Raw genomic sequence first — 26,867 nt, 5'->3', positions numbered from 1 at the left:
CTTGCCCCCTCTTTCCCCCCTTGCCCCCTCTTTCCCCCCTTGCCCCCTCTTTCCCCCCTTGCCCCCTCTTTCCCCCCTTGCCCCCTCTTTCCCCCCTTGCCCCCTCTTTCCCCCCTTGCCCCCTCTTTCCCCCCTTGCCCCCTCTTTCCCCCCTTGCCCCCTCTTTCCCCCCTTGCCCCCTCTTTCCCCCCTTGCCCCCTCTTTCCCCCCTTGCCCCCTCTTTCCCCCCTTGCCCCCTCTTTCCCCCCTTGCCCCCTCTTTCCCCCCTTGCCCCCTCTTTCCCCCCTTGCCCCCTCTTTCCCCCCTTGCCCCCTCTTTCCCCCCTTGCCCCCTCTTTCCCCCCTTGCCCCCTCTTTCCCCCCTTGCCCCCTCTTTCCCCCCTTGCCCCCTCTTTCCCCCCTTGCCCCCTCTTTCCCCCCTTGCCCCCTCTTTCCCCCCTTGCCCCCTCTTTCCCCCCTTGCCCCCTCTTTCCCCCCTTGCCCCCTCTTTCCCCCCTTGCCCCCTCTTTCCCCCCTTGCCCCCTCTTTCCCCCCTTGCCCCCTCTTTCCCCCCTTGCCCCCTCTTTCCCCCCTTGCCCCCTCTTTCCCCCCTTGCCCCCTCTTTCCCCCCTTGCCCCCTCTTTCCCCCCTTGCCCCCTCTTTCCCCCCTTGCCCCCTCTTTTTCCCCCCTTGCCCCCTCTTTTTCCCCCCTTGCCCCCTCTTTTTCCCCCCTTGCCCCCTCTTTTTCCCCCCTTGCCCCCTCTTTTTCCCCCCTTGCCCCCTCTTTTTCCCCCCTTGCCCCCTCTTTTTCCCCCCCTTGCCCCCTCTTTTTCCCCCCTTGCCCCCTCTTTTTCCCCCCTTGCCCCCTCTTTTTCCCCCCTTGCCCCCTCTTTTTCCCCCCTTGCCCCCTCTCTTTCCCCCCTTGCCCCCTCTTTTTCCCCCCTTGCCCCCTCTCTTTCCCCCCTTGCCCCCTCTCTTTCCCCCCTTGCCCCCTCTCTTTCCCCCCTTGCCCCCTCTCTTTCCCCCCTTGCCCCCTCTCTTTCCCCCCTTGCCCCCTCTCTTTCCCCCCTTGCCCCCTCTCTTTCCCCCCTTGCCCCCTCTCTTTCCCCCCTTGCCCCCTCTCTTTCCCCCCCCCCTTGCCCCCTCTCTTTCCCCCCCCCTTGCCCCCTCTCTTTCCCCCCCCCTTGCCCCCTCTCTTTCCCCCCCCCCTTGCCCCCTCTCTTTCCCCCCCCCCTTGCCCCCTCTCTTTCCCCCCCCCCTTGCCCCCTCTCTTTCCCCCCCTTGCCCCCTCTCTTTCCCCCCCCCCTTGCCCCCTCTCTTTCCCCCCCCCCTTGCCCCCTCTCTTTCCCCCCCCCTTGCCCCACCTCTTTCCCCCCCCCCTTGCCCCACCTCTTTCCCCCCCCCCTTGCCCCACCTCTTTCCCCCCCCCCTTGCCCCACCTCTTTCCCCCCCCCCTTGCCCCACCTCTTTCCCCCCCCCTTGCCCCACCTCTTTCCCCCCCCCCTTGCCCCACCTCTTTCCCCCCCCCCTTGCCCCACCTCTTTCCCCCCCCCCTTGCCCCACCTCTTTCCCCCCCCCCTTGCCCCACCTCTTTCCCCCCCCCCTTGCCCCACCTCTTTCCCCCCCCCTTGCCCCACCTCTTTCCCCCCCCCCTTGCCCCACCTCTTTCCCCCCCCCCTTGCCCCACCTCTTTCCCCCCCCCCTTGCCCCACCTCTTTCCCCCCCCCTTGCCCCACCTCTTTCCCCCCCCCCTTGCCCCACCTCTTTCCCCCCCCCCTTGCCCCCCCTCTTTCACTCCCCCCCCCCCCCTTGCCCCCCCTCTTTCACTCCCCCCCCCCCCTTGCCCCCCCTCTTTCACTCCCCCCCCCCCTTGCCCCCCCTCTTTCACTCCCCCCCCCCTTGCCCCCCCTCTTTCACTCCCCCCCCCCCTTGCCCCCCCTCTTTCACTCCCCCCCCCTTGCCCCCCCTCTTTCACTCCCCCCCCCCTTGCCCCCCCTCTTTCACTCCCCCCCCCCTTGCCCCCCCTCTTTCACTCCCCCCCCTTGCCCCCCCTCTTTCACTCCCCCCCCCTTGCCCCCCCTCTTTCACCCCCCCCTTGCCCCCCCTCTTTCACCCCCCCCCTTGCCCCCCCTCTTTCACCCCCCCCCCCTTGCCCCCCCCTCTTTCACCCCCCCCCTTGCCCCCCCTCTTTCACCCCCCCCCTTGCCCCCCCTCTTTCACCCCCCCCCTTGCCCCCCCTCTTTCACCCCCCCCCTTGCCCCCCCTCTTTCACCCCCCCCCTTGCCCCCCCTCTTTCACCCCCCCCCTTGCCCCCCCTCTTTCACCCCCCCCCCTTGCCCCCCCTCTTTCACCCCCCCCCCTTGCCCCCCCTCTTTCACCCCCCCCCCCTTGCCCCCCCTCTTTCACCCCCCCCCCCTTGCCCCCCCTCTTTCACCCCCCCCCCCTTGCCCCCCCTCTTTCACCCCCCCCCCTTGCCCCCCCTCTTTCACCCCCCCCCCTTGCCCCCCCTCTTTCACCCCCCCCCCCTTGCCCCCCCTCTTTCACCCCCCCCCCCTTGCCCCCCCTCTTTCACCCCCCCCCCCCTTGCCCCCCCTCTTTCACCCCCCCCCCCCTTGCCCCCCCTCTTTCACCCCCCCCCCCCCCTTGCCCCCCCTCTTTCACCCCCCCCCCCTTGCCCCCCCTCTTTCACCCCCCCCCCCTTGCCCCCCCTCTTTCACCCCCCCCCCCCCTTGCCCCCCCTCTTTCACCCCCCCCCCCTTGCCCCCGCTCTTTCACCCCCCCCCCTTGCGCCCCCTCTTTCACCCCCCCCCCCTTGCGCCCCCTCTTTCACCCCCCCCCCCCTTGCGCCCCCTCTTTCACCCCCCCCCCCCTTGCGCCCCCTCTTTCACCCCCCCCCCCCCTTGCGCCCCCTCTTTCACCCCCCCCCCCCCCCTTGCGCCCCCTCTTTCACCCCCCCCCCCCCTTGCGCCCCCTCTTTCACCCCCCCCCCTTGCGCCCCCTCTTTCACCCCCCCCCCCCTTGCGCCCCCTCTTTCACCCCCCCCCCCTTGCGCCCCCTCTTTCACCCCCCCCCCTTGCGCCCCCTCTTTCACCCCCCCCCCCTTGCGCCCCCTCTTTCACCCCCCCCCCTTGCGCCCCCTCTTTCACCCCCCCCCCCTTGCGCCCCCTCTTTCACCCCCCCCCCTTGCGCCCCCTCTTTCACCCCCCCCCCTTGCGCCCCCTCTTTCACCCCCCCCCCTTGCGCCCCCTCTTTCACCCCCCCCCCTTGCGCCCCCTCTTTCACCCCCCCCCCTTGCGCCCCCTCTTTCACCCCCCCCCCTTGCGCCCCCTCTTTCACCCCCCCCCCTTGCGCCCCCTCTTTCACCCCCCCCCCTTGCGCCCCCTCTTTCACCCCCCCCCCTTGCGCCCCCTCTTTCACCCCCCCCCCTTGCGCCCCCTCTTTCACCCCCCCCCCTTGCGCCCCCTCTTTCACCCCCCCCCCTTGCGCCCCCTCTTTCACCCCCCCCCCTTGCGCCCCCTCTTTCACCCCCCCCCCTTGCGCCCCCTCTTTCACCCCCCCCCCTTGCGCCCCCTCTTTCACCCCCCCCCCTTGCGCCCCCTCTTTCACCCCCCCCCCTTGCGCCCCCTCTTTCACCCCCCCCCCTTGCGCCCCCTCTTTCACCCCCCCCCCTTGCGCCCCCTCTTTCACCCCCCCCCCTTGCGCCCCCTCTTTCACCCCCCCCCTTGCGCCCCCTCTTTCACCCCCCCCCCTTGCGCCCCCTCTTTCCCCTCACCCCCTGCGCTCTCGCTCTCGCTCTCGCTCTCGCTCTCGCTCTCGCTCTCGCTCTCGCTCTCGCTCTCGCTCTCGCTCTCGCTCTCGCTCTCGCTCTCGCTCTCGCTCTCGCTCTCGCTCTCGCTCTCGCTCTCGCTCTCGCTCTCGCTCTCGCTCTCGCTCTCGCTCTCGCTCTCGCTCTCGCTCTCGCTCCCCAGCGTTTGAGACAGTTTGTCCTCTCTCTCATCTGTTTCATCTTCTTCCTTCCTCCCTGTGCGCGCCTGAAGGCCCACCCACGCGTTCACATGCGTAGCCAGTGATGGGGTAACACGTAATTCCCCGCCCTGGGTAGACATGTAAGGCACGCACGTACCCCCTGGTAAAGGCCAGGCCCAGGGAGGGGTGATTGCCTGAGCTGATACCTTCTGACCATGCTGATTGGTCCTTCCGTCTGGTTCTCGGGAGGTGTGATCTGAGGTGTAAACATTCACTTAAGGCGGGAGTGCCCTCTGAGAGGGTCCCCACAAGGAAGGAGCGCGCCATCGGAGACGCTGGCAATCATGGGGGATTCCTCCGCAATGGATTTCACTCCGTCTCTCTCGACTTCTGCCCAAAAACGGAAACTTGACCAGCCACCAGTGACAAAAGTACTACCGCCTGCCCCACAGTTCCTCGTCGTTTCTCGATCTGAGGACGGAAAGGATTTTTCCTCTGTCAACCCTTTCGTTATCCAGAAGGGCGTAGATGCCATAGCTGGATCTGTCAAATCTTGTACCAGGTTGCGTAAGGGTACCTTGTTACTAGAAACTGAGAGCGCCTTTCAGGCACAAAAACTGCTTCGGGCCACACTCCTGTACACTTTCCCTGTCCGGGTGGAGGCTCACCGAACTTTGAATTCGTCTCGTGGTGTAGTCTATACTAGATCCCTCGACGGATTGACTGACGAGGAGATTCAATCTTTCCTTGCTGAGCAGGGCGTGACGGCTGTCCATAGGGTCATGAAAAAGGTCAACAATGACCTTGTACCGACCCGGACACTTTTCTTGACCTTCGATAGTGTTAAGCTGCCATCGCGCATCAAGGCGGGCTACGAGGTTATTTTTGTTCGCCCCTATGTCCCGACACCTACGCGCTGCTACCAGTGTCAGCGTTTCAATCACACTCGACAGTCTTGTTACAATGCGGCTAAATGTGTCACTTGTGGCAGGGATGCCCATGAGGGTGACTGTCCACCTCCGTCTCCTCGTTGTGTGAACTGTCAGGGTGACCATGCCACATCCTCCCGCGACTGTCCTGTCTATAAGGAAGAACGCTGTATCCAAGAAATTCGGGTCAAAGAGAAAGTGTCCACCTCGGCTGCTCGCAAGCTATTGGCTAGTAGGAAGCCCACGCTGCTCCCAGCGGGGAAATACAGTACTGTCCTCGCCTCTCCTCGGACTACCAGGGAGGTGGCAACCCAGACATGCGATCTGACCTTCAGCACCACGGTAGTCCGTTCGGCCGGTGCTAAGATCGCACGGTCGACGTCTCCTCTTCCTCCCATCACCCCACAGACACCAGCCCCTTCATCAGCTTCTGCTAAGACGAAGACCCAGAAGTCAGATGCACGGGCCTTCAAGAAGGAACCGTCCCGTGCAGACCTCCTACGTACCTCGACCTCCCAGCCATCGACCGGTACTTCCACCAAACGACCTTCCAAGAAGGCTCATAGGAAGCACAGTTCTCCTTCTCCGCCACGGCGCGTTTCTTCTCCTGCGCCACCCATCGGTTGCCGCCCCAGGCCGTCATCCGTTTCGCCTGGCCGCACCGCTGGTAGCTGAACATCTGGCCGTTCACCGGCGGAGGAAGCTCCCCCTCCCGGCCATCTTACCAAGATGGCCGATGAACCTATAGAACCAATGGACGATGACTGTCCGCCTACTGATAGCGGCGGCAGTGCTCGCTCGAAGCCAGGCTCTCAGTGGCCTTCGAGGTGACCCCTTCTTTCATCTTCCTTTTCTTCTTACGATGGCACTTATTCACTGGAATATTCGCAGCATTCACTCCAACCGAGAGGACTTGAAGTTGCTGCTCCGCTTGCACCGTCCGCTCGTCGTAGCCCTCCAGGAAACGAAGCTACGCCCAAGCGATCAAATTGCCTTGGCACACTACACCTCTGTGCGTTTTGACCTACCCCCTGTGGTAGGTATTCCGGCTGATGGAGGGGTTATGTTGCTTGTCCGGGATATTTACTACGATCCCATCACATTGCACACCGGCCTGCAGGCAGTTGCAATCCGCATTACTCTCCCCACTTTTACATTTTCCATTTGTACCGTTTACACTCCGTCATCTGTCGTTACCAGGGCAGACATGATGCAGCTTATTGCTCAGCTACCTGCCCCATTTTTGTTACCTGGAGACTTCAATGCCCACCATCCCCTTTGGGGCTCTCCGGCATCCTGCCCGAGGGGCTCCCTGTTAGCAGACCTTTTCAACCAGCTGAATCTTGTCTGCCTCAATACTGGCGCCCCTACTTTTCTTTCGGACACATCTCACACCTATTCCCATTTAGACCTCTCTATATGTACTACCCAACTTGCACGCCGGTTTGAGTGGTATGCACTTTCTGATACATATTCGAGCGACCACTTCCCGTGTGTTATCCATCTCCTGCAGCATACCCCCTCTCCATGCTCCTCTAGTTGGACCATCTCCAAGGCAGACTGGGGGCTCTTCTCTTCCAGGGCGACCTTTCAGGATCAAACCTTCACAAGCTGCGTTCGTCAGGTCGCACACCTCACGGAAGTCATTCTCACTGCTGCTGAATATTCCATCCCTCACACTACTTCTTCTCCACGTCGCGTACCGGTCCCCTGGTGGACCGCAGCATGTAGAGACGCTTTACGTGCTCGTCGACGTGCTTTACGCACCTTTAAACGCCACCCTACAGTGGCGAATTCTATCACTTATAAACGATTACGTGCACAGTGTCGTCGTATTATTAAAGAAAGCAAGAAAGCCAGCTCGGCTGCTTTCGCAAGCACCTTCAACAGTTTTACTCCTTATGATGTCTGGGGTAGCCTGCGCCGGCTATCTGGCACTAAGGTCCACTCACCAGTTTCTGGCTTGATGGTCACGAATGACGTCCTTGTGGCCCCGGAGGATGTCTCCAATGCCTTCGGCCGCTTTTCGCAGAGGTTTCGAGCTCCGCTCATTACCACCCTGCCTTCCTCCCCCGCAAACAGGCAGAGGAGGCTAGGCCACCTAACTTCCGCTCCTCGAATCGTGAAAGTTATAATGCCCCATTCACCATGCGGGAACTCGAAAACGCACTTGGCCGATCACGGTCCTCCGCTCCAGGGCCTGATTCTATTCATATTCAAATGCTGAAGAACCTTTCTCCTGCGGGTAAAGGTTTTCTTCTTCGTACTTACAATCGCATCTGGATTGAGGGACATGTTCGCGCATGCTGGCGCGAGTCTATTGTTGTCCCGATTCCTAAGCAGGGGAAGGACAAGCACTTGCCTTCCAGTTATCGACACATCTCGCTTACCATCTGTGTCTGTAAAGTGATGGAGCGAATGGTTAACTCCCGTTCGGTTTGGCTGCTCGAGTCTCGTTGCCTACTTAACAATGTCCAATGTGGATATCGTAGGCGCCTCTCTGCTGTTGGCCATCAGGTTACCTTGTCGAACTTCATTATGAATAACTTCTTTCGGAAGCGCCCGACCGCGGCTGTGTTCTTTGATTTGGAGAAGGCTTACGGCACCTGTTGGACGGCGGGCATTATCCGCACCATGCATACATGGTGTCTTCGCGGTCGCCTCCCTCTTTTTATTCGTTCCTTTTTAATGGATCGACAGTTCAGGGTACGCGTGGGTTCTGTCCTGTCAAGACACCTTTCACCAGGAGAATGGGGTGCCACAGGGCTCAGTTTTGAGCGTCGCTCTCTTCGCCATAGCGATCAATCCAATAATGGATTGCCTCCCAGCTGATGTATCAGGCTCCCTTTTCGTGGACGATTTTACCATCTATTACAGCGCGCAGCGTACACGTGTCCTGGAGCGCTGTCTTCAGCGTTCTCTTGACCGTCTTCACTCCTGGAGTGTCGCCAATGGCTTCAGTTTTTCTGCCGAGAAGACGGTCTGTATTACCTGCTTGCGCTACAAGGAGTTTCTCCCACCGTCTTTACGACTCTGTCCCTTTGCTCTCCCATTCGTGGAGACAACAAAATTTTTAGGACTTACATTTGGCAGGAAACTTAGCTGGTCTCCACATGTCATATTTGGCTGCCCGTTGTACCCGTTCTTTAAATGTCCTCCGTGTTCTCAGTGGTATGTCGTGGGGAGCGGATCGAACCGTCCTACTTCGTCTATATCGGTCGATCGTCCGCTCCAAGCTGGATAATGGGAGCTTCGTATACTCCTCTGCACGGCCATCCATCTTATGCCACCTCAACTCTATACAACATCGGGGTTTACGACTTGCGATCGGAGCGTTTTATACTAGTCCCGTAGAGTCTTCATGCTGACGCTGGTGAATTGACACTCACCTACCGGCGCGATATACTGCTTTGTCGGTATGCCTGTCGGCTACTGTCAATGCCCGACCACCCGTCTTATCGTTCCTTTTTTGACGACTCTCTCGACCGTCAATACGGGTTGTATGTCTCTGCCCTGCTACCCCCTGGAATTCGCTTTCGTCGCCTCCTTCAACACCTTAATTTTTCACTCCCTGCAACCTTTCGAGTGGGCGAGAGCCACACGCCACCTTGGCTCCAGGCTCAGGTTCGCATTCACCTTGACCTCAGCTCGCTCCAATAAGGTTACCCCCGGTTCGGTCTACCACTCCCGTTTTGGTGAACTTCGTTCAAAGTTCATCAATATGACCTTCATTTATACAGATGGCTCAAAGACCAATGACTGGGTCGGGTGTTCTTTTATTGTCGGGGCACAAAGTTTCAAATACCAGCTCCATGGCCATTGTTCGGTCTTCACAGCTGAGCTCTTTGCCCTCTACCAGGCTGTTCTTTACATCTGCCACCACCGACATTCTGCTTATGTCATCTGCTCAGACTCCCTGAGCGCCATCCAGAGCCTGTGATCCGTATCCGGTTCACCCTTTTGTGCACCGGATCCAACGCTCTCTTCAGCAGCTGGTGGACGTCGGTTCTCCGGTTAGCTTTATGTGGGTTCCTGGCCAGGTCGGTATCCGTGGGAATGAAGCTGCAGATGTCGCGGCCAAGGCTGCGGTCCTCCAGCCTCGGACAGCTTCTTGTTGTGTCCCTTCGTCGGATTGCAGCAGGGTAATTTGTCGGCATATTTTATCGCTGTGGCATGCCGATTGGGCCGCACTTACAGACAACAAGCTTCGGGCCTTGAAAACTCTTCCCGCGAATTGGACGACGTCCTCCCGCCCTTCTCGGCGGGAGGAGGTCGTTATGGCCCGGTTACGAATTGGATACTGCCGGTTCAGCCATCGCCATCTGCTGACGGCTGCGCTGGCGCCGTTCTGCCCATGTGGGCAATTGCTGACGGTCCGCCACATTTTAACGTCCTGTCCGGATTTTAACACACTGCGTCTTGAACTTGGCCTGCCATGTACTCTAGATGCCATTTTAGCGGATGACCCACGAGCAGCTGCTCGCGTTCTTCGTTTTATCAACTTGACAAACCTCTCCAAGGACATTTGATTATGCTGTTTTTAATCCTATGCCTGTCAGTCTTTTATCGTGTTTTCCCTTTTAGTTCTTGTTTTAAACTTATGCCTCATGGTGCATTCTTAACGTAGTCTGGGCGCTAATGACCATTGAAGTTGTGCACCCTAAAACCGCAAAAAAAAAAAATAAAAAAAAAAATTGTAACGGCGTTGTAACCACACCCACTATTCCTCCGATTGGGGCTAAACGCCTGATGGGTGGCACACGTTCCGCCCATAGTGCGTCCCCATCTGCACCTACGATCATGATGGACTTTCCATGGCACCCAAAATCCAGCACGGTAGCCAGCCCGTTGTGGTGGGATCGTCATGTACCCTTTAGGTTGTAGCCCCGACAACACAGGGATCGTACTGCCGATTCCTGAGCTGCACCCTCCCCAAGTCGGCCAAGGAGTAGATGCCCGTCTCCTTGGGGCATCAGGACTACCGGCAATGGTCATCCTGCCAGGTGGCCCTTGCTGAGGCTGGGTGGCGCCCATGAGGAGAGCCCCTGGTCAGAGTGGGTGGTATCGGGGCGGATGTTTCGCAGATGAAACGTTAACATGTATCAGGTCGCTCTGCGGCAGTCTTTTAAAAGGAAAGGTACTGTCTCTGGTTCTGGTTCTCCTACCCTTTCCCCCTTGGCCACTCCCTGGGAGGAAGGACAGTCCCGCCGGCTTGGGGCGAAGTACTTCCCCCGCTATTTAGTCTGTTCTCGGACCAATGGGGGGGAAGTTCGTCACTGCCAAGCCCATGTTCTTTGTCCAGCACATCGAGGACATCTTCAGGGAAATCGAGGCTCTCAGTAAAATGCGTTCAGGGTCCGTTCTTATAAAGACCGCCTCCGCCACACAGTCGGTGGCGCTCCAGGCATGCGACCGATTAGGGGACATCCCAGTGTCCATTGTCCCACATCTGGCACTGAATAGGACGCAGGGGGTTATTTTTCATCGAGACCTCCAGCTGCAATATGATGAGGAGCTCAGGGCCAACCTGGAGCGCCGAGGCGTGCATTTCGTCCGGCGAGTTCAGCGCAGCCCCAAAGACCGTCGCATCGACACCGGAGCCTTTATCCTCACCTTCGAGGGGGATGTTCTCCCAGAGAAGGTAAAGGTGATGTGCTACCGGTGCGACGTTGAGCCTCCTATGCGCTGCTTTCGGTGTTTGCGCTTTGGACACATGTGGTCACGGTGTGAGGCTGAACGCCTTTGTGGCGATTGTGGACGTCCTCTTTGTGAGGAACATACATGCACCCCACCACCTCAGTGCATCAATTGTCCTGGCATCCACTCGCCTAGATCTTTAGACTGCCCCGCGTATCAGAAGGAGAAGAAGATTCAAGAATTAAAAACTTTGGATCGTCTCTCTTATTCTGAGGCCTGGAAGAAGCATGACTGCCTCCATCCCGTGACGTTGACAAGTTCATTTGCCTCAGTCATGTCCACTCCTTCCACAGTATCCTCACCCCTATCTTGTCCCCCCTCCACCTCCTCACCCCATCCGGGGCCTATGCCTCCGCCTCCCAAATCCCTCCCTCCCAAATCCCTCCCTTCCAAATCCCTCCCTTCCAAATCCTCCTCCCCCCCCCTCCGCCGCCTGAGAAGCGATCCTCTTCTCAGGCGTCCATCGGGGGAAACTTTCCAGACCCCGGCTTCCGAGGTCCGGCGTTCCAAAACAGACCCCGCGCGTGAGGACCTTCTTCGGGTCCAGCCCACCATCACCATCCCCATGCCTCATCGGACTTCCAAGGCGGCCTCCAAGAAGGAATCTTTATCCCCTCTCCACCCCGGCGCGTTTCGTCTGATGCTCCATCCGTGAGTTGCTGCTCCCGGCCGTCCTCAGTTTCGCCGGGATGCTCTGCTACCAGGCGCTCAGCTGGCCTCTCGTCGGCGAATGATGCTGCCCCTCCTTCCCTCGAAACCTGGCCCTCCGCAGCCGTCGAGGTGACCAGCTCTTCACCTGTTTCGTTGCCCCCCTTTTTTTCTGACTAGCGATGGCTTTGTTACATTGGAACGTCAGAGGTATTCGATCTAATCGGGAGGAATTAAAACTGCTCCTCCGCCTGCACTGTCCGCTCGTCCTTGGTCTCCAGGAAACCAAGTTGCGCCCAACTGACCGTATCGCTTTTACCCACTATACCTCGGAGCGGACTGACCTCACCCCTGCAGAGTGTATTCCAGCTCATGGTGGGGTCATGTTGCTCGTTTGGGACGATGTCTATTACCATCCCATCCCATTGACCACCCCACTCCAAGCAATAGCTGTCCATATTACTCTTTCTGCCTTTACTTTTTCTGTTTGTACTGTCTACACTCAGTCATCCGCAGTTAGTCGGGCTGACATGATGCACCTGATTGTTCAGCTTCCTCTGCCGTTTTTATTGTTTGGCTACTTCAATGCCCATCATCCCCTTTGGGGCTCTCCTGCATCCTGTCAGAGGCTCCCTCTTGGCGGATATCTTCAACCAACTCAATCTTGTCTGCCTCAATACTGACGCTCCGACTTTCCTCTCGGACTCCTCATACCTACTCCCACTTGGACCTCTCGATCTGTTCTACCACTCTTGCCCGTCGGTTCGAGTGGTATGTCCTTTCTGACACCTATTCGAGCGACCACTTCCCCTGTGTCGTTCGTCTCCTGCACCACACCCCATCCCCACGTCCTTCGAGCTGGAACATAGCGAAAGCTGACTGGGGACTTTACTCCTCCCTGGCGACCTTTCCGGACCACGATTTTCTTATTTGTGACAGTCAGGTCGAATACCTCACGGCTGTTATCATCAATGCTGCCGAACGTTCCATTCCTCGTACTACCTCTTCTTCACGTCGCGTTTCCGTTCCCTGGTGGAATGAGGCTTGTAGAGACGCTATCCGTGCTCAACGACGTGCTTTACGCACCTTTCGTCGCCATCGTATGTTGGCGAATTGTATTGGATAAAAACGACTTGGAGCGCAATGCCATAATCATCAAAGACAGCAAAAAAGCTTGTTGGGCCTCTTTCACCAGCTTCTTTAACAGTTTTACTCCCTCTTCTGTCGTATGGGGTGGCCTGCGCCGGCTGTCGGGCATTAAGGCCCACTCCTCGGTACCTGGCCTGACTTCAGGTACTGAGGTCCTTGTTGATCCTGTGGATGTCTCCAACGCCTTCGGCCGCTTTTTGGCGGAGGTTTCAAGCTCCGCCCATTACCACCCTGCCTTCCTTCCCAGGAAAGAGGCTCGGCGACCTTACTTCCACTCGCTGAATCTGGAAAATTATAATGCCCCCTTTACTATGCGGAAACTCGAACGTGCACTTGCACTGTCCCGGTCCTCTGCTCTGGGGCCAGATGCCATTCACGTTCAGATGCTGGCACACCTTTCTCCGGCAGGCAAAAGCTTCCTTCTTCGTACCTACAATCGCGTCTGGACCGAAGGTAAAGTCCTCATGCGTTGGCGTGACCCCGTCGTTGTTCCTATACCCAAACCCGGGAAGGATAGACACCTTCCTTCCAGTTACCACCCCATTTCTCTTACAAGCTGTGTCTGTAAGGTGATGGAGCGCATGGTTAGTTTGGATTCTTGAATCTCGACGGCTACTTACCAATGTTCAATGCGGCTTTCGTCGCCGCCGCTCCGCTGTTGACCACCTTGTGACCCTGTCGACATTCATCATAACAACTTTTTGCGAAAGCGCCAAACGTTAGCCGTGTTCTTCGATTTTGAGAAGGCTTATGATACCTGTTGGAGAAGAGGTATTCTCCGCACTATGCACAGGTGGGGTCTATGCAGTCGCCTGCCCCTTTTTATTGATTCCTTTTTAACAGATCGAAAGTTCAGGGTACGTGTGGGTTATGTATTGTCAGACGCCTTCCTCCAGGAGAACGGAGTGCCCCAGGGCTCCGTCTTGAGCGTAGCTCTTTTTGCCATAGCGATCAATCCAATTATGGATTGCATTCCACCTAATGTCTCAGGCTCTCTCTTTGTCGATGACTTCGCGATCTACTGCAGTGCCCAGAGAACATGCCTCCTGGAGCGCTGCCTTCAGCGTTGTCTAGACAGCCTATACTCATGGAGCGTGGCAAATGGCTTCTGGTTGTCTGAAGAGAAGACGGTTTGTATCAACTTTTAGCGATATAAAGCGTTCCTTCCGCCATCCTTACATCTCGGTCCCGCTGTTCTCCCATTCGTGGAAACAACTAAGTTTCTAGGGCTCACACTGGACAGGAAACTTTGTTGGTCTCCGCACGTCTCTTATTTGGCTGCCCATTGTACACGTTCCCTTAATGTCCTCAGTTCTTAGTGGTTCATCTTGGGGAGCGGATCGCACTGTCCTACTTCGCTTGTATCGGTCCATAGTCCGATCGAAGCTGCATTATGGGAGCCTCGTCTATTCGTCTGCCATCCCTCTTACGCCATCTCAACTCCATCCACCATAGGGGGTTACGTCTTGCGACCGGAGCCTTCTACACTAGTCCTGTCGAGAGTCTTTATGCTGAAGCTGCTGAATTACCATTGACCTACCGGCGCGACGTACTGCTTTGTCGGTATGCCTGCCAGCTGTTGTCCATGCCCGACCATCCCTCTTATCAGTCCTCCTTCGCCGATTCTCTCGACCATCAGTATGGGTTGTATGTGTCTGTCCTGCTGCCCCCTGGAGTCCGCTTCCGTCGCCTGCTTCGACAATTGGATTTTGCCCTCCCTACCACCTTCAGAGAGGGTGAGAGCCCGACACCACCTTGGCTCCAGGCTCCAGTTCATATTTATCTCGACCTCAGCTCGCTCCCGAAGGAGGGTACTCCGGCTGCAGTGTATTGCTCACGGTTTGTCGAACTTCGTGCGCGACTTGCCAGTCACACCTTTATTTACACTGATGGCTCCAAAACTGACGATGGTGTCGGCTGTGCCTTTGTCGTCGGGGCCGTCACCTTTAAATACCGGCTCCTCGACCAATGTTCCAGCTTTACTGCCGAGCTTTTTGCTCTCCATCAGGCCGTTCAGTATGCCTGCCGCCACCGCCATTCATCGTATGTACTCTGCTCTGATTCACTCAGTGCTCTTCAGAGCCTTGGAGCTCCTTATCCGGTCCATCCCTTGGTGCAACGGATCCAGCAGTTCCTCCATTCTTTTGCTGATGGTGGCTCTCCTTTCAGCTTTCTGTGGGTTCCCGGCCATGTGGGAGTGCCTGGGAATGAGGCTGCTGATGCTCCAGCCAAGGCTGCAGTCCTCCTGCCTCGGCCTGCCTCCCATTGTGTCCCGTCATCTGATGTTAGTGGGGTTGTTTGTAAGAGGCTTGTGTCATTGTGGTGGGATGCTTGGTCCTCACTTCAAGGAAACAAGCTCTGGGAAGTAAAACCGTTCGCAACTGCTTGGACAACCTCCTCCCTACCATCTCGGCGAGAAGAGGTCCTTCTGACCAGGTTGCGGATTGGGCATTGCCGGTTTAGCAACCGCTACCTGCTCTCCGGTGACCCAGCCCTGCAGTGCCCTTGTGGTCATGTATCAACATTGCGCTATGTTTTATTGTCGTGTCCCCGTTTTAGTCAATCTCGTGTTGTCCTGTCTCTGCCACCTACTCTACAGGATATTTTAGCTGATGACGCTCAAGCAGCTGCTCGTGTTCTTCGTTTTATTACTTTGACTGCCTTATCCAAAGACATCTAACTCTTTCACTTATTTTATCTGCATCTTTGTAAGAACTTTCTGGTGTCCCCCCCTTGAGTTTTACTAGATTCTATGTGCTCTACCAATTGTGATTGGGCGCTAATGACCTCAGTAGTTGAGCGCCCTTAAACCCCCCCCCCCCCCCCAAAAAAAAGTCGCACTCTCTCGAACCCAGAAATAGATAAAATGGCTTGAATATGCAAGGGAGCATGGAAAGGGGCATTTGGCCTATGGGCACGATCAAACGGTCTGTACTGGCGGCTGCGCCAACCGCTGCCTGGTGACTACGCTAATATTAAGTTCCCTAAAACAGGAGTTCAGCGCTGCACCAACAAGACAGCGTTTTTCGTTGGTAGGGACGCAATACTTGATTACGTCGTGCATTCATTTTCCCAGAGAATGAAACAGTAAGCGCAATAACTATTCCGTCCACAGCTTCTGTCTGAGAAGAGTTTTCAGAATTTTAACTGAACAAAAGTACTAATGTAATCTATTGAAGGATCGCATGGCTGGAACGGAAAGCAAACTCCTGGGTTTGCCGATAGCTGAACATATGGTGTATGATATGCTCCTGACATGCGCGAAGCGCAAGTCACCAATGTCTTTGAACCGAGGAATAAGGATACATATTCACCACATGAGACGCCCAAGAATCTAAGCATATTTGATTTACTCGTCAAATTGTTCGTTCATTAACATTTAAGCTTCCTTGGCACTAAAACGCATTGTTTTACGCGCAGCAAAATTCCTGCTCCTAAGAGCTTGAAGTAAAAACTTCATGCGCCTCCTGACCCACGCTACAATTGAAATTTTTTGTAAACGCTTGGCCATCTGGAGCTCCTACTTCCGTAACATTAATTTCTGGCCAAGCCCTGCATATACCATAAACGTGGACGAAATCTGGGATGAGTAGACGCCGTACCCTTGTAAGTGCAATGTCGTATTTGTTCGGTATATTAGGTACCAAAACAGAAATTTACTTGAAAGAATCATATGTTAAAGGACCCAGGTAACCGATAATTGGCTTCCTTTGAGAGCAAGTATGAAGTCAATTTTCTGTAGATGAAAGCTTTCTAGATGCACACTAGAGAGAGAATCTTTGTCGCCGTAAATATGTACATACGTTTGTTTTCTTTGTGGTAGTCTTAATTGCCTGCTTGGCTACCTCTGTTCAGTCTTAATGTAAAAAATATAAAACAATTTGTACACTTAGATGATTGGGTTTCTGAGCTTGTCTGGAAGTCGGCGTTAACAAAAACGCGCGGTGCTAATTGTAGCTGCTGCAGGATTTTACACATGTAGCAGAACAAAAAAAAAATTAAGTACTGTGGTAATTACTTCATGATGCCATAAATTTTAGAAGTGCAACAATTACTCACACTTCTAACAAATCGTCTGGTAAAATTATCTAACATGGATTGAATGAGAGGACGTGCCCAAAAGTAATGCATCCGTATTTTTATATGGTAACTTAGATTTTAAATAAACTAAACGGTAGTAGCATTAAACAAATTTATTCTTAATCTCTACATATTTCTAAAGTCCCCACAGCGACGAACAAATTTCATCCAACGACAAATAAATTTGTTGATAACGTCACTGTAAAACGTCAGGCTTTAACGAAGCCATCTCAACTTGCCTCGCTCCTTCACAATCAAAATGAAGTCATAGGTGTCTGCTTCGAAATCGGATGAAAATCGGAAGGGGCCCGTCAGGACTGTACCAAAGATGATAGGACAGTGAACCCAAGGCGTCGGATTGGAAGAGATCGCAGCTCTCGTTTGTGGTCTGACATCTCATGCTGAAGGAGCGGATGCTCCATGTGTGGGCGAACTCTTCGAAACTAGATTACAGCACTGGTTCTCACACTCGCATAGTTGTTACACCCTGCCATCTTACGATATAATTGGAAGCCCTCTTGCGGCATAGAGCTGTAAATACCTTGAAGTCAACGGTTAGAACGTTAATAACGTTGGTGTTATTTAAAGCTGTTACGGAGGTATTATTTTTCAGTACCCCTTCGTAACTGGTAATGGTGCGATCAGGAAGAAAATTTGACCTTAAAGGTTGTATGGGGACAAGCTGTCACTCGGAATTTATGTAGAAGACTCGAAATTACAAGTTTTGAAATCACTGTTCTATTCGAAGATAAAATTGTATTAATTTACATCAAAACTCAGCAAGCTACTGTACAGTGTGCGCAGAGGATGCTCCATGCACAGTGTTTGGCACAGAACGTGGCCACTGGCCGCCGCAGAGAACAATCGGTAACTTAGTGATGGTCTTCGTCGTCCCTCGGAATCCGAAGTTCTGCCAACTGCACGTTCTTGCAATAGTGCAGAATGTGGAAGATTGGGAAAACGTTTATCTCGCTGTTACCTTGATATATCTGCTCAGTCTAGTAAGCCATGCAGTGCAAACGAGTAAGAACCCACTTAGTTTGGTGTGAATGTTATCCCATTTATGGACAAAGGTTTAACTTTCTGGTCCCCCAATAACAGCTTTAAGAGATTTCTCAGACAGTGCTTCTGGCCATCAGCCCAGCTGAGCACTTTTCTGGTCAATAGTTCGCCTCAATGCTGCGGCCTCTGGCCATTATCAGTTTGACAGGGACTGGCATTCGCCCAGGTGATTGCGACGCATTCCTCATTCTGCAGATCTGCTGACCATGTTCAATCACTTGATCTGGCAGGAATATAATCACTGCATTATTTCCATAGGAGTGTTAAGTAAACTTTTCATTCCATTAACAGTACAGAGTAACCCACCACCTTGAAATTTAAGGTGGGTCTGATGGTTCTAAATCTAAGAGCAAAGACTTATTGCAGTAGTATTGGTATACAGTTATTAATGATTTTTAACAAATGTAAAGAACGTAAGATACAAAAATTTCTAAGGCTATGGAGAATTGAATACTTAACAATTGTTAAAGTGGTTCTAATTGTTTTGTTTCCGCCTAGTTGATGAGAATGTAATTTATATAATACAAATGTCAAAATTAAAAAATTCATGAGTGTGGTGAGAGTATGTTGCAATATGTAAAGGTATGTGTAATGAAGCTTAAGTAACTTGTTGGTTGATAATAGCCTATTTCAGGTGAGATCTCGGTAGAACATCGAGCTATACTCATCGGAAAGTGAGTGTGCGAGTCACGATATTAAGTAGTTGTGTTATTGTTGTGGTATATTCTGTGCGATACCTAATACACATAAACCCGATGTTATGCAGATTAAATAATGGTTGAACATTTGATACATGGAAGACAGGAATCTTAGCTTTACATGAATATTCATAGTCGTAAATTTGGTAGTAGAAACAGAACGTTGTTAATTACTACTTGAATGCAGTAGTCTCTAACTTAAAACATTACATTTTAGTTTCACACATACTTCACACAGAAAATAAATTTGATGTATAAAATTCATTGACTGTAGCTTTTCATGAATATACTTCTGTCTACACACAAGACGAATAATAAATTACTGCTTGTGTGAATTACACTTCAAACAATATGCAATATCACAGGGGAAGCGGAGCCTCGGAATAAAAATAGGTCTCTCGATCCTGCAGCAACAGCGGTCTAACAATTAGTCACATAGAATGCGTGAGGAATATTTAAGTATGTAATAAATCATTTCGGTTAAAATTTACCTGGAAAGAGTGGTGCAAGAGTTCCTTGTGTTTTTATTTTGCATTTAGAAGCACCAATTCCATAAGTGTATTTCAGTTCCCTTTGAAATTGTAATATTGTGCTGAATTTTGTCTCGACTTCAGAGGTAAAGTGTAAGAAACTGAGATCTATGTACCGCTTTTAGGTTAAGAAATCGGACGGCAGTGGAGGCAGCTTAAATCGTGACGTAATGTCCTGCGAGTGGATCACGAAAGCTGATGCTGTTTCTAGTTGTGAAGTGGTTCGTCCTGTTCATAAACTTCGTGCCTGAGAATACAAGTTGGAATGTTTCCAGATAAGGAAACCCGGTGGGGAAAGAGGAACTCTGAATAACTCACTGTACATGGAAGTAGGATCGGAAACTGGCCAATCCTACAAGGCACTAGCAAACAGGGTTGTGCAATCCTGCACGTACCCTGTGCAGATAAGTGCAGAGTAAAGCCGGTCCACCGTCTGAGGCCATACTGAGATTGGAAACTAAATTCTCAGCAGCGCCGGTGGAGCCGCTTACATCGGCTGGCACGACGCGGCTCCCACGCGGTTACATGCTGCCTCCTGACACTTCCAGAAGTTTCTATGCTGCCGGTCACATAGCCCACACTCCCCTTACCAAGAAAACGCAGTTCCTCCTGCTTCCAAGAGTCCCTGCTGACATTAGATTACTCCTTTAGTGGCACACCGTGTAAAACATTATACCCCTAACCACATACAACACTTTACGCTAGTCATGCAGAATGAGTGTAGGGTATCTTACAATGGGAAAGTGATGACAGAAATGTTTCCTTATTTCAAGGAGGGTAATTCCAATCTTTTTCCTCGTTTAAGAAGATAAACTGGCTTTTACGTTAGGTTTTATCCACGACAGTTCAGGTCATTGTACCCGATAATTGACAAATTATATTGTGCCAATTTAACCTTTGTTCGACGCTAACATTCAGTGGGGTCAAATTTTGTGTTGGGGTACTGCGTGCTATAATGCAAAGCAACAAGTTTTTGGATGGCATTTATGAATTTTCACTGAAGTTGTTTGCTTAACAAATATTTCTATCGAATATATTTCTTGATGCAAGTACGTTTAACTTCATAAAGTGGCTGAGCCACACCAAAGAGTGTGTCTAAGATAATTTTATGCATGTATCACTGCTTACTAGTTTTCCCAGGCACCTTGTGCTCGTACTTTAATACGTGGACTGCCTCACATGTGATGAATGTTTCACCGCCAGGCACACGAAGGATCTGTAGGCGCAGGCAGCAGGCACATGGCTTCACGTATGAGGGGTAGCTGTGGCAGTCAGATTGTTCAGAAAAAAGACTAACTACGCCCTCTCCTATCTGTTCATTTAATCCACTAACTCACTCTGACTATTCCCTCTATCAATCTCAGCCTGTGCCCAACAACGCCCATTTGCAGGTGTAACCTGAGCAATGTAGATAAATACAAATGGCCAATATCATTCAAACACCTGTTATGCAGGGATCCCTACATAATGGGACCTGGAAATCCTTTTCGTAGTCCCTGACATGCAGGCTGCCTTGTAAAGGTGGACTTCGCCGGCAGATACTACCCCAACTTACAAATGTCCTGCAGGAAGACTATACCCCAGGGGCGGCTGCTGCTCTTCTGCTGCTGCTGCTGCTGCTCTTCTGCTGCTGCTGCTGCTCTTCTGCTGCTGCTGCTGCTGCTCTTCTGCTGCTGCTGCTGCTCTTCTGCTGCTGCTGCTGCTCTTCTGCTGCTGCTGCTGCTCTTCTGCTGCTGCTGCTGCTCTTCTGCTGCTGCTGCTGCTCTTCTGCTGCTGCTGCTGCTCTTCTGCTGCTGCTGCTGCTGCTGCTGCTGCTGCTCTTCTGCTGCTGCTGCTGCTCTTCTGCTGCTGCTCTTCTGCTGCTGCTCTTCTGCTGCTGCTCTTCTGCTGCTGCTGCTGCTGCTGCTGCTGCTCTTCTGCTGCTCTTCTGCTGCTGCTGCTGCTGCTGCTGCTGCTGCTGCTGCTGCTCTTCTGCTGCTGCTGCTGCTGCTGCTCTTCTGCTGCTGCTGCTGCTGCTGCTGCTGCTCTGCTGCTGCTGCTGCTGCTGCTCTTCTGCTGCTGCTGCTGCTGCTGCTGCTCTTCTGCTGCTGCTGCTGCTCTTCTGCTGCTGCTGCTGCTCTTCTGCTGCTGCTGCTGCTCTTCTGCTGCTGCTGCTGCTGCTCTTCTGCTGCTGCTGCTGCTGCTCTTCTGCTGCTGCTGCTGCTCTTCTGCTGCTGCTGCTGCTCTTCTGCTGCTGCTGCTGCTGCTCTTCTGCTGCTGCTGCTGCTGCTGCTCTTCTGCTGCTGCTGCTGCTGCTGCTCTTCTGCTGCTGCTGCTGCTGCTCTTCTGCTGCTGCTGCTGCTGCTCTTCTGCTGCTGCTGCTGCTGCTGCTCTTCTGCTGCTGCTCTTCTGCTGCTGCTGCTGCTGCTCTTCTGCTGCTGCTGCTGCTCTTCTGCTGCTGCTGCTGCTCTTCTGCTGCTGCTGCTGCTGCTGCTCTTCTGCTGCTGCTGCTGCTGCTCTTCTGCTGCTGCTGCTGCTGCTCTTCTGCTGCTGCTGCTGCTGCTCTTCTGCTGCTGCTGCTGCTGCTCTTCTGCTGCTGCTGCTGCTCTTCTGCTGCTGCTGCTGCTGCTCTTCTGCTGCTGCTGCTGCTGCTCTTCTGCTGCTGCTGCTGCTGCTCTTCTGCTGCTGCTGCTGCTGCTGCTGCTCTGCTGCTGCTGCTGCTGCTGCTGCTGCTGCTGCTGCTGCTGCTGCTCTTCTGCTGCTGCTGCTGCTGCTCTTCTGCTGCTGCTGCTGCTCTTCTGCTGCTGCTGCTGCTCTTCTGCTGCTGCTGCTGCTCTTCTGCTGCTGCTGCTGCTCTTCTGCTGCTGCTGCTGCTGCTCTTCTGCTGCTGCTGCTGCTGCTCTTCTGCTGCTGCTGCTGCTGCTCTTCTGCTGCTGCTGCTGCTCTTCTGCTGCTGCTGCTGCTCTTCTGCTGCTGCTGCTGCTGCTCTTCTGCTGCTGCTGCTGCTGCTCTTCTGCTGCTGCTGCTGCTGCTCTTCTGCTGCTGCTGCTGCTGCTCTTCTGCTGCTGCTGCTGCTGCTCTTCTGCTGCTGCTGCTGCTGCTCTTCTGCTGCTGCTGCTCTTCTGCTGCTGCTGCTGCTGCTGCTCTTCTGCTGCTGCTGCTGCTCTTCTGCTGCTGCTGCTGCTCTTCTGCTGCTGCTGCTGCTGCTGCTCTTCTGCTGCTGCTGCTGCTGCTCTTCTGCTGCTCTTCTGCTGCTGCTGCTGCTGCTCTTCTGCTGCTCTTCTGCTGCTGCTGCTGCTGCTCTTCTGCTGCTCTTCTGCTGCTGCTCTTCTGCTGCTCTTCTGCTGCTGCTCTTCTGCTGCTCTTCTGCTGCTGCTGCTGCTGCTCTTCTGCTGCTGCTGCTGCTGCTCTTCTGCTGCTGCTGCTGCTGCTGCTGCTCTTCTGCTGCTGCTGCTGCTGCTGCTGCTCTTCTGCTGCTGCTGCTGCTGCTGCTGCTCTTCTGCTGCTGCTGCTGCTGCTGCTGCTCTTCTGCTGCTGCTGCTGCTGCTGCTCTTCTGCTGCTGCAGCTCTGCTGCTGCTGCAGCTCTGCTGCTGCTGCAGCTCTGCTGCTGCTGCAGCTCTGCTGCTGCTGCAGCTCTGCTGCAGCTCTGCTGCTGCAGCTCTGCTGCAGCTCTGCTGCTGCTGCTGCAGCTCTGCTGCTGCTGCTGCAGCTCTGCTGCTGCTGCTGCAGCTCTGCTGCTGCTGCTGCAGCTCTGCTGCTGCTGCTGCAGCTCTGCTGCTGCTGCTGCAGCTCTGCTGCTGCTGCTGCAGCTCTGCTGCTGCTGCTGCTGCAGCTCTGCTGCTGCTGCTGCTGCAGCTCTGCTGCTGCTGCTGCTGCAGCTCTGCTGCTGCTGCTGCTGCAGCTCTGCTGCTGCTGCTGCTGCAGCTCTGCTGCTGCTGCTGCTGCAGCTCTGCTGCTGCTGCAGCTCTGCTGCTGCTGCTGCTGCAGCTCTGCTGCTGCTGCTGCTGCAGCTCTGCTGCTGCTGCTGCTGCAGCTCTGCTGCTGCTGCTGCTGCAGCTCTGCTGCTGCTGCTGCTGCAGCTCTGCTGCTGCTGCTGCTGCAGCTCTGCTGCTGCTGCTGCTGCAGCTCTGCTGCTGCTGCTGCTGCAGCTCTGCTGCTGCTGCTGCTGCAGCTCTGCTGCTGCTGCTGCTGCAGCTCTGCTGCTGCTGCTGCTGCAGCTCTGCTGCTGCTGCTGCTGCAGCTCTGCTGCTGCTGCTGCTGCAGCTCTGCTGCTGCTGCTGCTGCAGCTCTGCTGCTGCTGCTGCTGCAGCTCTGCTGCTGCTGCTGCTGCAGCTCTGCTGCTGCTGCTGCTGCAGCTCTGCTGCTGCTGCTGCTGCAGCTCTGCTGCTGCTGCTGCTGCAGCTCTGCTGCTGCTGCTGCTGCAGCTCTGCTGCTGCTGCTGCTGCAGCTCTGCTGCTGCTGCTGCTGCAGCTCTGCTGCTGCTGCTGCTGCAGCTCTGCTGCTGCTGCTGCTGCAGCTCTGCTGCTGCTGCTGCTGCAGCTCTGCTGCTGCTGCTGCTGCAGCTCTGCTGCTGCTGCTGCTGCAGCTCTGCTGCTGCTGCTGCTGCAGCTCTGCTGCTGCTGCTGCTGCAGCTCTGCTGCTGCTGCTGCTGCAGCTCTGCTGCTGCTGCTGCTGCAGCTCTGCTGCTGCTGCTGCTGCAGCTCTGCTGCTGCTGCTGCTGCAGCTCTGCTGCTGCTGCTGCTGCAGCTCTGCTGCTGCTGCTGCTGCAGCTCTGCTGCTGCTGCTGCTGCAGCTCTGCTGCTGCTGCTGCTGCAGCTCTGCTGCTGCTGCTGCTGCAGCTCTGCTGCTGCTGCTGCAGCTCTGCTGCTGCTGCTGCAGCTCTGCTGCTGCTGCTGCAGCTCTGCTGCTGCTGCTGCAGCTCTGCTGCTGCTGCTGCAGCTCTGCTGCTGCTGCTGCAGCTCTGCTGCTGCTGCTGCAGCTCTGCTGCTGCTGCTGCAGCTCTGCTGCTGCTGCTGCAGCTCTGCTGCTGCAGCTCTGCTGCTGCAGCTCTGCTGCTGCTGCTGCTGCAGCTCTGCTGCTGCAGCTCTGCTGCTGCTGCTGCTGCAGCTCTGCTGCTGCAGCTCTGCTGCTGCTGCTGCTGCTGCTGCTGCTGCTGCTGCTGCTGCTGCTGCTGCTGCTGCTGCTGCTGCTGCTGCTGCTGCTGCTGCTGCTGCTGCTGCTGCTGCTGCTGCTGCAGCAGCTCTGCTGCTGCTGCAGCAGCTCTGCTGCTGCTGCAGCAGCTCTGCTGCTGCTGCAGCAGCTCTGCTGCTGCTGCAGCAGCTCTGCTGCTGCTGCTGCTGCAGCAGCTCTGCTGCTGCTGCTGCTGCAGCAGCTCTGCTGCTGCTGCTGCTGCAGCAGCTCTGCTGCTGCTGCTGCTGCAGCAGCTCTGCTGCTGCTGCTGCTGCAGCAGCTCTGCTGCTGCTGCTGCTGCAGCAGCTCTGCTGCTGCTGCTGCTGCAGCAGCTCTGCTGCTGCTGCTGCTGCAGCAGCTCTGCTGCTGCTGCTGCTGCAGCAGCTCTGCTGCTGCTGCTGCTGCAGCAGCTCTGCTGCTGCTGCTGCTGCAGCAGCTCTGCTGCTGCTGCTGCTGCAGCAGCTCTGCTGCTGCTGCTGCTGCAGCAGCTCTTACATACACATGTCTCTGAGTGATATCATATCCTGTATTTTCTTGAAGTAGTTTATGCTCGCAGCAAGTCAGGCCAATGGGCAGTTGGAGTGGGGTGTCATTTGTGACCCACTTCATGGGTGTCAGTTGCGCAATGGTCCTGAATCTGAACTGCAGGCTTGGTATACTGGTGTCCTTATGCAGTAGACGTGTTGTGCCTCAGATCTAGAGAAGTCTTCAGAGCTCGCTTCTGGATCCCAGACCAGTGTTAGGTACAGTGTGATGCTGTGTTGGGGTGGCAGTGTCAACTGAGTGTTCAGCAGCAGGTATAGAGCGCGAAGGTGCCCCATGGCTTTGCTTCTAACGCCTCAGATATGAGGCGCTGAGGAGTGTTTTGTGTAGGGTTGACAACTAGGACTTCGCCTTCTTGATCTGAGGATTCCGATGGGCAGGGGGTACAACTGGCCTTTTGCTGCAATGAATTTCAGCCGGCGTTTCGTTGACAAAGAACCCAGTGTCTCATGTGATTTGGAGACAGTGTTACATCGTCTGAGTTTTCGTGCTGCAGGTATACAACGCTGTTTCATCTATTTAGAGCGTCAATTGCACGCGCGCCACTTGTGGCATATTGGCACCGTACAGTAAGTACAGAAAGGGGCAGAGCACCCCTGCGGCATCCTAGCACGTATCCGTCGTTCTTTGGACGTACCATCGTCTGCCGTGACGTGGAAAGTTCACTCCGCTTGGTAGAATCTGAGGACCACGTGCGACGTCGGTATCCCGAGTACAGAGCTTGCACAAAATGCCATTGCACCAGACCTAATCACTCTCTGGACATACCGAGGAATATTACTCAAAGGTATTTTCTTGTTTCCTCTGCTCTCAGCGCCGACTCTGTCTTAGAAGCTGGTGAAAGGTGGAACAACCGCTAAGAAAACAGAACTGCCCGTCTGGAATAACACCCCTTGGGTGACGTGTTCAATCAGCCTTTTCGCGTACAGTCTCGAAAATTTTAGAGGGACGGGAGCAGGCTGATCGGTTGGTACTGTTCTGCTGGCTGGAGGTTCATCAGCTGGCTGTTTATCTGGTCACTGACTCCTACTCTCCTGGTGTTCCGGGAAAGTAGTTAAACCGCAACTTCTTCCTACAAGCCTGGCTCCAGTCATCTCTGGTGGCTGCTCGGGCTGCGTTGGCCCCGACTACTTCAGGATTTGCACTGAGGAAGACTCCATTTCCGCCTGGAAACCCTTGCAGTCCAAATTTCTGTAGCTCTGACGCTGGTCTGGAAGGAGGCACTGATGACTTCCATCTCATAGATCACTGGGACATGTTCGTATGGTAGGACATTCTGCATATCGACGTATGTTGTCAAATGCCCTTCAGGAGTGCAAAGTCGATGACGTCTGATCGGACTCGGGCAGGGAACTGAAATCCGACCTACTTTGTGTATCGGTATACTGGACTTCAGATACTCACGTGAGGAGAATCTTACCGGTGGTGTTGGACACACTCATGGCTTCCAACATAAGTTCCGGCAGGTGGAATTCATGTTGGAGTGACCTCTTACGTAGATCACTGCTAGTATGTTTAGCCCAGGTTTGAAGACTGTTTCTTGCACCAAACGGAAGTCAGCATCCTCATACTACAGGAATTTGAGCAATTCGCCCTGCTGGGGACAGTCCATTCACATTGAATGTGCATATGGACATTATCTATGATGTTGCTTGATTTTGACTGTTAGCCTGTAGGGCCGCCGTTGCTGCTTTGGTGATTGCTGGCTCGGTGTCAGCAGGAGTTCGTAAGTTTTCTGGCGTTCGTTTCGGAGGTTGCGACGTTCTTAGTCGCTGGGTTGCTGTCTATTGGATGCTGCGTGTCCTCTGCACGCTGCGAGGTGGAGTGTTGCTCCGTCTGACCTCCTGCGTCCTGTGGTGTAGTTAACAATGCAGGCATGTCGCTCGATAGTGGCGCTTTCCCCCTGGCAGCGTCAGCGAAGCTGCGTGCCTGCTGGACCCATCTGGTGACTGCATTGCAGCAGAAGTCATTGCACCCCCTGTATCTTGCCACATGTGGCTCGTCAAAGTTGCAGCAAGTTGGAGGGCCTTCTTTCTTCTTACCACATGGCCCATGCCTTGGCAGGAGTAGCTCTGGGTTCTACCTTTTGCACGAAGATGCTCATTTTGAGAGTTTAGATGTTGTCGATGGACTGGAAAGCCCTGATCTGCTAGCTGCTGCTTCAGAAGGTGGTGGAAGCGCACCTGCATCTGCAGCTACTTCCACGACTCTACATTGTGGGTGAAATAATGCTATTTATCTTCCACAAGCTCCACGAGCTTGCAGTAATCACCGATACTGTCTAGCTGGACGTTGCACAGATTGGAGCATCCCCCGCAGACGCCATGGCGTTTGGCGATGGAGTGCATCTTGTGGAAGGTCTCGATGCCTCCTAGCGACTGGGTAATGATTGCCGGAGGGCGAGGCGGTTTCTTCCGCGCTGGCAGCGTTGTCGTTGT

General features: G+C 54.9%; 1 protein-coding gene across 1 annotated transcript; it reads right to left on the bottom strand.

Moving 5' to 3' along the window:
• Positions 1-2: 2 nt before the first annotated feature.
• Positions 3-26,618, bottom strand: LOC126471084 (uncharacterized; the record flags this gene model as incomplete). The annotated part of the gene is made up of 2 exons (XM_050099158.1): positions 26,472-26,618; positions 3-656 (listed from the first exon to the last, which is right to left on the bottom strand). Coding segments are annotated over exons 1-2 (801 nt in total), but the record flags the coding sequence as incomplete, so codon positions are not given.
• Positions 26,619-26,867: the final 249 nt, after the last annotated feature.

Source organism: Schistocerca serialis, chromosome 3 (assembly GCF_023864345.2).
Source record: "Schistocerca serialis cubense isolate TAMUIC-IGC-003099 chromosome 3, iqSchSeri2.2, whole genome shotgun sequence".
NCBI lineage: Eukaryota > Metazoa > Arthropoda > Insecta > Orthoptera > Acrididae > Schistocerca > Schistocerca serialis.
Note: the sequence above shows the minus strand (reverse complement) of the source record. Positions and strands in the feature narration are given on the sequence as shown.